Source organism: Dipodomys spectabilis, unplaced genomic scaffold, assembly GCF_019054845.1.
Source record: "Dipodomys spectabilis isolate Male_0828 unplaced genomic scaffold, ASM1905484v1 ptg000199l, whole genome shotgun sequence".
Classification (NCBI taxonomy): Eukaryota; Metazoa; Chordata; class Mammalia; order Rodentia; family Heteromyidae; genus Dipodomys; species Dipodomys spectabilis.
The window spans coordinates 2,571,755-2,582,518 of record NW_024870876.1 but is presented as its reverse complement, the minus strand read 5'-3'; the positions used below and the strand labels follow the sequence as shown (position 1 = coordinate 2,582,518).

The 10,764-nt window shown below is 38.7% G+C and overlaps 1 protein-coding gene across 3 annotated transcripts in view; it reads right to left on the bottom strand.

The window, feature by feature from the left end:
- Positions 1-3,914: 3,914 nt before the first annotated feature.
- Atp6v1h (ATPase H+ transporting V1 subunit H) overlaps positions 3,915-10,764 on the bottom strand; it is an 88,132-nt gene continuing 81,282 nt past the window's right edge. For all 3 annotated transcript variants that reach the window (XM_042696137.1, XM_042696136.1, XM_042696138.1), the window contains one exon: positions 3,915-4,245. In XM_042696137.1, the coding sequence (XP_042552071.1) occupies positions 4,185-4,245 (61 nt within the window). In that variant the 3' untranslated portion in view covers positions 3,915-4,184. The remainder of the gene's footprint in view (positions 4,246-10,764) is intronic.

Here is a 10,764-nt window from a genome sequence, read left to right as displayed (position 1 = left end):
TTGATTAAAAATAACACCTTTCCGCCTTCAGCTGAAACATAAAGAACTGAACACACATATTTACTTCTGCTTCCTCAGTTGAAAGGCTAGAAGGGATTTTTAAAAGAATAAACAAGTTGGGCCACATGGGTCAATAGTGTACTGAGAGCAGTATACTGAGGCCAGTTGAGGGATACACACAAGGACTTTTCTCAACCAAAAGCTTAGTGTGGTGATACACATCTGACATCCCAGCTGCATAGAATGTTATGTCAGGAGGATTGTAGTTTTAGGCTAGCCCAGGGAGCAAACTTTGAGAAGCTTTCCCTCAACAGTAAAAAGTGGTAGTATTATGGTTGTTATTGTTGGGTTAATGTCTGTGTTCTTGTTATTTCCTGTGTGTCCCTTTCTTCTGATCCTCTTCTGCTCTCTCTTGGGTAAAGCAAGTAGTTTTACTATTCATTCTATTTCGACCTTTTGTTCAGTTTAATGTGTCAGGGATTATTCCAGGAATTAAATATGTAGTTTATTTTATATTCATGCTATAATACTTTGTATCTAATGTGAGAACCTTAGAAGAATCTTATGCCCTCCTTGCATGTTCCAAACATTTACATTCTACCTACATTATAAACATTACTATTCAATGTGCTTTCTAACATTGGTTCCTTCACCCAAGTCACTTGACATTTTCTTTCTTCTTCTGAGAGGGAAAAAGTCCAAGGTTAGAAGGAACAGCACCTTGGCGAGTACCGCTTTAAATCATAGAGGGGTTTGTTCTGTCTTTATCCTTTTCTCTTTTGGGTAGAGTAATAAATACTTTCTCTCTTACATACTAAAAGAGAATGTGAACTTGATGTTGAGAGACTAAAAATTATGCCACACTTTTTCTTTGACACTGGAAATTTGTTTAGGAAGTTAAAACCACATTTTTTAACTAGAACAAACTTTTTTTTCCCTTTAGCAAAATGAGAAAATTTTCAAACTACAAAGAGACTTCATCACAAGGTTTCAATGTGAAAAGTAACTTTGCCACCCACTAACTTTGAATGATTCCAAAATTTAGCCTAAAATATTCTCTATTATCAAAGAACTAGAACCTTTTAAGTAATTGTCAAATAGATCAAAAAGCATTCAATCTCAGCTGCCCTGTGCTTTCCAAGATTTGACAGCTAATTACAAGATTACTTAAATTTTAATTACAAGACAATTAACACAAAGTACTCAGATGTGGTTCAATAGAAAGGAAAGTGATGCAGTATTTACAGCTGGCCAGGTACAGTGCATGGAAATGAACTTCACCACCAATGGGAAGGCTACATGCATATGTCTTTTAAAATATTAAGGTCAATAAAACTCAAAGGAGAAGTTTTGTAAGAAAGGAAGATTCCATTTTCCCTTCTATTTGCACGTGTGCCTCTCACATGCTGACAGCCAGAATTTTTTTCCTTTTGTAATATTACTGTGCATGCCTGCTCAGGAGTAATTTTATTATATATGATTAATGATGACATTTTAGAAATGGGTTTCCTATTAAACTTCATAGAAAAGATTATGCCTTCAACAAGAATTCCAATGAAACAATATCTAAATTCAACTCTATGTTTTCCCCAAGATACTTCAACTTTTAAAGTTTTTTCTGACATATGGAGAATGTCCATGAGACAGAGAAGAATCTTTCAACAGAATGGGGGGAGGGAGGGAATTATCTCCTAAAGGATGAAGCATACAACATGGCTGAATATCACAGAAATGGGTAATGTCTAAGAATCTGGAAAGGCACTGACTATACTGGGTTGCAAAAACAGGGACATTTTTAGGTGTGTGAGTTACAAAAAAAAAAAGGAAAACAGATTCAAATTCAACTATGAAGCATGGATTTTTAATAGCCAATGGATGGAAAAAAAAAAGTCTGACCATAAAAAGAAATTATACTGTATGAAAAGAGAAGCAAGTAACTTGAAGGTATGAGTGGGGTCAGGAGAACTGACCTGAAGTGTAAAGGCTCCATCTCATGATGGAGTGAGTACTTGTAAAACCAGATAAGATACATAAATTTAAGTACCAGTTGCTGCTGGGCAGGAGCTTATCTAGAAGCAAGCATCTTGGCTAGTGAGGAAAGAAGCAGCTATATCCCTTCTCCAAGTTTTGTCTGTCTGTTTTAAATAAGGCCCTTCAAACACACTTTTTTTTGGGGGGGGAGGGGGTGGGGGGGAGTTGCTGATCCTGATGTTTGAACTCAAGAGTCTGGGCACTATCCCTGGGCTTCTGTGCTCAAGGCTACTGTTCTACCACTTAAGCCACAACTCTACTTCTGGCTTTTTCATGGTTAATTGGAGATAAAAGTCTTGTGGACTTTCCTGCCTGGGCTGGTCTCCTCACTAGTAAGCCACCATTGCCTGGACATTGTTGATACTATTAACAATGTATTTGAGTGTAGTCTACTAATTAAAAAGAAATTTCAAGAGATGGGTGCAGGGAGTATGATACATGGGGTGAAATTGTTTACAGCGTAAACATGTATAAAGATGAAACAATAAAAAGCTCTTTACCCTCATGTAACTAATATAAGCCAAACAAAACAAAAACAAAAAACTAGGTACCAGTGGCTCACACTTGCAATCCTAGCTACTCAGGAGGCTAAGATCCAGGAGTGAGGTTTGAAGCATTTCCAAACAGTCTGGCAAAATGCCAGACTGGGGGCATGACTCAAATGTTAGAATCCAACTGTCAGCCAGCAAGATGATCAAGAGTCCCTGTGTTCAAGTCCTGGTATGGCACAAAAAGAAGAAAAGGAAAAAATTACTGAAAAACAATGTGCTATGTTATACCAACAACAGACTTACCCATCTCATGTTACTATATTTCTTGAGTTCAAGATGCTAAGTTAAGCAACTAGGCCACCGAGGTCTGTGTAATTCACTTTATGATATTCATACAATGGCATACTAAGGGTGCTCTTCTCAAGATATAATCCCATTATTAAGCAATACAACACTGTTTAACTCACTTGAAGCAATAGCTCTAGTGTGTATACATGCTTGTGTGTGTGTGTGTGTGTGTGTGTGTGTGTGTGTGTGTGTGTGTATGCTGATCAGAAAATGGTAAAAAAAAAAACAACTTCAAAATATTTATTTGCCATTCACTTCTGAGATGGTAGATTAGTTAGGACCCAGACTTCATTCAGGGACAGCATCTTGGCCTAGCAAAAGAGGCAAAATCAGAAGCAAAAGAGACATTCTTTCAGAATATCTTGCTTCTGACTCTTCCTAACCACTTCTAGTTCCCACAGCTTTCCTATGACCCTGGGGAAAGAGTCTGAAGAAAAAGTCTAATTAGGAATTAACAACAAATCAGAATGCTGTAGTTCATGACCAGTGAAGTATTACCTTCCAAAGCACCCAATTATAATAAGGGAAATCAATGAGAGTACAAACCAGGAAATAAAATATCTCAAAGTCACTGAGAGCTACAAGAACACACCAAAACAGAGTAGCAACAGACTTTGAGCAAGATACTTCATTTCTGAATAAAGTTCTTCTCACTCACCCTCCACTGTCCTCCACTTCATTCCTTCAATTCCTGAGACAAGAACCCCACACAGTAGCAGCGGCAGGGAGAAGCCAGCAGACATTGGTAGACATGACATGCTGTTGAACAGCAACACTGGCAGGCATTATCGCAGTTGAGCTGTAACACTAAGCAGGTGCTGCCTGCTACAGGGCTGAACCCTAATGGTCTCAGCCAGCTGTGGATCCAGAAGGGCTGTGATGTCAGAAAGGCTGTGTGGGCTCTGCCCACCGAGAACATCCAAAGATTCCATATCACTATTTTGCATCTAGTTTCTCAATTTGGCTTGAGAAGGGACAAGAAGTAACCACTGTTCAAAACCCAAGTAAGGAACTAGTAAAGAGAAATGGCACATTGGGAGTAAGAATCCTTTAATAATTCTATTTATTTCTATAGAACAATAAATACAGAAATTGCAAGCAGTATATGTAACACTAATGCTTTCCTTAGACACAGAAAGTTACAACATCACAGGCAAACACCACTTTTTTTTTAAATTAGCACTGGAAAAAGCTACACAAAAGAAGAAAAAATTACTAGCAAATTTAAAACTACATATTCTTGACCTTAACTACTGAGGTTCCCAACCCAAGTGGTCCGCCAGAGAGGCACAGGGGAAGGTCAAAGAGGCCAGCTTAGCTTCGGGCGGCAGCAGTCTGAGGCTGCTCTGACTGGAGTTGTTTACCAAGATATTCCCTAAAAGAGAGAGAGAGAGAACAAGGTAACAAGGCAAATTAGAACTTCGATAACAAGGTCATTCTTGAGATCTACAAAATAATAGCCCTAGAGCAACTAAACTATCCCAATTTTTCAAAAGTACTGTACTCTATGAACATCCCCCTAATTCCATACATAAGCACAAATTGTGAGTTACTAATTTTGCACAAACAACAAATGATCACAGGCACTGGAATTCCTTATGGGGAAAATCTACTCTCCTGATCGCATAAAGGTCTTGTTTATAACTGCTGCCACTTCTGCAATATAAATTTTTAAATGAACTTTTCAAGCCCTAGGACCAGCACACACACACAAAAGAACTTAGTTACAATTCTATGTCATGCCATAAACAAAAAGATGTCCTCACGTTAGCAAATGCAGGACTACAGATTTTAGGATGGACATAGGGCACATGCAAGTTAGGGTCACAGTTGGCCTTGGTGCTTCCATCCTGAGGTCCCTGACCAGTATTTTGCTTGGTATTAGCTACAAGCAGCAAAACACCCCATTATACATGATACTCCCTGATCGCAGCTTTGACCCTGCTAGCATAACACTTAGCCTGACCACAAGCAACACATAGCCTAACCTCAAGCTAGTTAAATCTCTAACAATCCTGCTTCAGGCTAGACCCCAACCCTCTTCCCTTCACCCATCAATACACAGCCCCTCCAATATACCTTTCCAGTAACACACTTGCCCTCCCCTATAAAACTCTGCAGTCTGTAAGTAGTTGGGGGACTCAAACATTGCTCTGGAGATCCCCTCCTGAATAAGCCAGTGCAGGTGTTGAGCCAATTCGTTGTTTACCTTATGCAAGTTTTGAGTCTAACAGAAAAAAGTATCTGATCATAACATCAGGCATCATATCACAGATAAGAACTATTGTTTTGGACACTGGCTATGTAATGGGACAGCCCAAAGTTCACACAAGGACAGTGGTAATAGATCTTTGACACTCTCAGGGCTGAGAAGCAGATCCTCTTTTTATCCATAGGGTCTTTGTGCTTAGAAGGGTAGTCTCCAATGGTAGCCTCTTTAGATCACACTTTACTTCAAAAGACAAATTGAACATATGCCCCCCACCCCCCAAATAGACTTAGCTCTAAGTCACAGACAGGACCACCACTAACTCCAGGCCCAAGATGATCTTTTCTCTACTTTCCTATTAAGGATTCGCTCAAATACTTTTTAGAACCAACTAATGAGGACAAGAAAATTCCCTCCTATAAAAAGAATAGAAATAGCTGGGCGCCAGTGGCTCACGCCTATAATCCTAGCTACTCAGGAGGCTGAGATCTGAAGATCATGGTTCAAAGCCAGCCGTGACACTCTTATCTCCAATAACGCACCAAAAACTGGAAGTGGCGCTGTGGCTTAAGCAGTAGAGCGCTTACCTTGAGCTGAAGAGCTGAGGGACAGCGCCTAAGCCCAGAGTTCAAGCCCCACGACCAACCGAAAAAAAAAAAAAAAGAATAGAAATAGAAATAGAATATGGAATAGAAACTGGCTTTACATTCTAGAAACTTCACATCACAATGGTGCTGTGTGCAGAGGTCACAGTGCTCCCTTAGGGGCTAAAGAAGGGACGCATGTTGAAAATGCATGGTTGGGAGGCAGAGCATCAGGCCCAGGGCCAGAGCCATCTCCTCACCCAATCAACTGGTCACTCAGCCTCTCCCTTGTTAGAGTACCTCCAGGAAGCAGCCTTTGGATGTTTGCACCATCACTGGCAAATGCCACCCTGCCTTCCTCCTCAAAGGCACAGAGAGGGGATAGGGATCTGCATGTTGCACCAATCTCATACTCTGCTGTGCTGTCAAAACCTCATCCAGAGGAGCAGAAACTGAAACAAGCTGAAAGAAGAAGGAAACTCTGGCAATAATCAAGGGAAGGAATATCACATTGTAGTAAAATGCACAGAAGAAGGGAATACACGAGCTAGCTGGGTGTGAGGTATAGGGCATTCCTCCTACAGGCTGAGGACACTGAACCATGATCTCCAATGTTGAGACTGGCACATCACCAAATTGTTTTCTGTCTTTTCTATCTGAACAGGAAAGTTCTTACAACTGACGCATTAAGTTTAGGTGTTTTAAATGTTAAAGTGTAGACTATTTTTGTGTTACAGGAACCATCCTGAACAATTTAGACAAAGAAAATCTGATTTCCAACAAAAATAGATATATCTATTTTATGTGAGGACCAAAAGAAAAGCTAGCCTGTCAATTTTATTAGACAAAACCACAGACGTTCATGGTCACTATGAATGTTGCTACTCTGGGAAGGCCTGCAACTACAAAACATCTATTTGTTTTGTGGTCTTGGGTATGGGATGGAGGGGGAGTGTTAAATGTTTATTACAAAGTTTCAGATAGACAGACAGACAGATAGTACTACTAAGGACTTTGACCTGAAATTAGACAGTCTTCATCACTGTATTTATTATGGCATGAGACTAGTTAAAATACCAGAGGGATCAGAATCACACTCAAGTGAAAGAATACTGTGCTGCCTAATCTATATTCTTTGGGGGAAATTGGATCCTCTGAACATGAGGTCAACTGAAGTTTTCTCAAGACTCAGAGACCCAGCTCAACTCTCAACTCCTCTGTGGCTCCAGACCCAGGGAACCTGGGAACACAAAATGGCCACTACCATTCTGTCTTTTATCACAAGCTATCACAGAAATTTATCCATGCGTAGTGCTGTGTCATCCTTCATCTTGATAGAGCCTGTGAGGTATGGGTTGCTTTTATTTCACAAGGGAAGAACCAGAGCCTAAGAAAGTGACAGTAACTTCCCATGGCCTGGCCAGGGCTCTCATCCCATTTCTCTTGAGTGTGGATACAGGCCTCCCATAAGACCCAGTGAAGTATTTGTTCCTATTTTACAGATTAGAAAACAGAGGTATTGACTAATTTCTTCAGGTCCAAATTACATTACTGTCAGTCAAAGGAAAAGCTAGCATGGATCTCGCTTCAAAAGCTTTCAGTGCATCTATAATAAAGTACAAAAGGTGTTTCAAGTGAATTACTCTTTCTATATATGAAGATCAAAACAAAAACTTAACTTGTAATTTACTCAAGAGGGCTGTTTCTATCTGTAGTTGGGAGTTGACATTAAATCTCCTCTACTGCCTAAGAAGAAATCTTTTTTTTTTTTTTTTTTTGGGGGGGGGGGGTTTCTGGTCAGGGGCGCTGTCCCTCAGCTCTTCAACTCAAGGCTAGCGCTCTACCACTTGAGCCACAACGCCACTTCCAGCTTTTCTCTTTTTGCTTATGTGGTGCTAAGGAATCGAACCCAGGGCCTCATGCATGCAAGGCAAGCGCTCTACCACAGAGCCACCTTCCCAGCCCCAGAAGAAATCTTTATGAAGTACAATACTCTTCATGTATTAGTAAAATCTCTGGGACCCCAACATCTCTGCAACTGAAATAAAGAGGCAATCTGAAGACTCACTCCCTGTTTTAAAAATCCAAGAACATGAGCACCAATGGCTTATGCCTGTAATCTTAGCTATTCAGGAGGCAGTTCAAAGGATCAAAGCCAGCCTGGACAGGAAAGTCTGTTAAGACTCATCTCTGATTAACTACCAAAACAACAGAAGCAGAGCAGTGACTCAAGTGATAGAGCACTAGCTTTGAACAAAAAAGTTCAGAGACAATGTCTAGACCTTGAGTTCAATCCCCAGGACACACCACACACACACACACACACACACACACAATCCAAGCAAACAACATACAAAAGGGATTATTATGCTATAGCAGAATATCTATCTCATCACAAAATATTCAGAACTGCTCTCCAGTTCCTATAGGGCCCCTTCAGACAGCTACAATTGGACAGAGGTACTGTGAATATTAATGTTTCTGTTCTCTGAGAAGCAAGACCCAGGAGCAGGCATCTGGGCTACCTTAGCCCTTGGAACAACAGAGAGGTTTCACTGTATTATAATTAGTGCTGCACTTTCACATATGCAAACATATTTGCATATACTTGAGGCCAACCTTTTTCCTTTAAAACTAGAGTTGAAGACACTGACTCACAGTACTCAAAAACTAACCCTACCCATACAATGAGAAACACATTGCAACTTTAGCATTACAATTTAGGGTGAGGAACAAGTAAGTTCTAACTTACAAATCAATGAAAACTACAAAGTCCCCATTTTCTTTCCTACTTTGTTTACCAAGCTCTATAGAAAACCATTATTAACATCATTTTTGAATTGTTTTCTCTGGTCTTCTTTCAGTGCAAAAATTTTCCAAAACCAATTAATACCTAGAATATTAATACCTAGAATATATATCCCACTTTTTATCACAATGGTAATTAAAATTATAATACTCATAATTATCTGATACTTGTCAACCCAACTTACTCTGTTACTTACTTTATAGTTGTTGAGAATAAAGGCTTGTATTGATTAAAGAGGAAAAATAAATTGCAAAATTTTTCTATAGTCTTATCTTAATGGTAATTCACTATAGTTTAATTGTAAATTGAGTCCTTCAACATTTATTTTTTTTTAGTAATCACAAACAATATAAGTTTTGCTTGTATTTTGAGTTAACAAACTTTGGTTTTCCTACGTAGCAACAGAACCACGTACAAACACAAATTCTCAAAGTCAGTACTATTTAAACTGCTTCCCCCAAATTTTTAAGTCTTAGCCTAGGGAAAGTGGATTTGTACTGGTACTAGGGCTTGAACTCAGGCTCTGGATACTATCTCTTAGCCTTTTTGCCCAAAATTGATGCTCTACCATTTGGGCAACAGCTCACTTGCAAGTACTTACTGGTTAATTAGAGATGAAATCTCATGAACTTTCCTGCCTAGACTGTTTTGAACCATACTCCTCAGACCTCAGCCTCTTGAGTGGCTAGGCTTATAGGCATTAGCCACCAGCACTTGGCTAGAAAAGTGGTACTGACCATCACAACAACTACAATGTTTTATTGCCTTCTCCTTAACTAAGCATTGTACTAACTGCAGTTTTTTTCTTTTTCTTTTTCTTTTTTTTGAGACATAGCCTCACCATTTACGAGGAAGAGCTTGAACCCCAGATTCTCCCAAGTGGCTAGGATTATAACCATATACCACCACACTGGGAAGAATACACATTTTTGTTACTCTTCATAACATCCATAAAAGACAGAAATACTCTACTTTTATAGATAGGAAACTACATATTAGCAATGATAAATGACATGCAATAAGGTTAGGATAACTAGTTAATGGTAAGAAAAGTATTTTTTACCCAATTCTGTCTGATTTTAAAACTTACAATGACTAGAAAATACTGTGCCATAGTACATTATTCTGCTTTTTTAATATTACATCTTACATATTATATATCTTACACATTATATATTACTATATGAGAATAGAGAGCTTTGGAATCACAGTGTAAATCTCTATTTTCTGGAATACATTTTCATAATCACTAGCTGCTTCATTTTCAGTCAGCATCTAAATTCAAAGCATAACAGATTAGCAGAATCACTAATAAGGTGTGCTGTACAATTTAAAAAAACAAGTCAGTGATTCTAATCCTAGGCTAGTTATGGCAAGTTTTAATCTCTAGTAATCATAAAACAAAATATGCATTTTGAAAACAATTATATTAAACTGTATTCCACAATAGCCACAAGAGGATTTGGAATGTTCTCACCATATTCACAATGTATATGGTGATCATTACAAATTATACACATGACCCAAAAGATCACATTATAGCCTATATATGTAGCTTCATACAAATTAAAAATAAAGTAGCCATTCAGGATGTATAGGATCTTAGTTCAAGGCCAACCCAGGTAAAAAGTTAGCAATATTTATGCCTTAACAAATACTCTAGGTACGGTGGCATACTTCTATGAAAACAGCTACATGGGAGTCTGTAGGTAGGAGGATAATGGCCTTCAGCTATCCAAGGCAAAAAACTAAGACTTTTCCTGGAAAAAAAAAAAAAAAAAAACTAGCCAAGAGCATGGCTTATGTGGCAAAACACATGCCTTGCAAGCATGAGGCAGTGAGTCCAAACCCAATACTTTCATTCATAAATAAATACATACACACATAAATACATAAATGAAATGAGAAAGCAAAAATGAATTGCAACAAAAGAAGCATGCAAATTTTAATAACTGTTCTTTTTGTAAGTATTCTAGTTATCAAATCATGTGTGTGTGTGCGCATACATGCACTTGTACTAGTACAGAGCTTGAACTCAGGGCCTGGGCACTGTCTCTTTTTTTTTTTTGCTCATGTTTGTTTGTTTTTTTTTCCTGGTGGTTAATTGGAGATAAGAGTCTCAAAGACTTTCTGCTAGACCTGGCTTTGAACTACAATCCTCGTATGTCAGCCTCTTGAGTAGCTAGGATTATAGGCATAAGCCATTAGTACCCAGCTCAAATCGTTTTCAACTAGTTGTAAGATCTAAATATATCTAGCCAAATCCTGAGTTTCTTCAGTTCTGATATATGC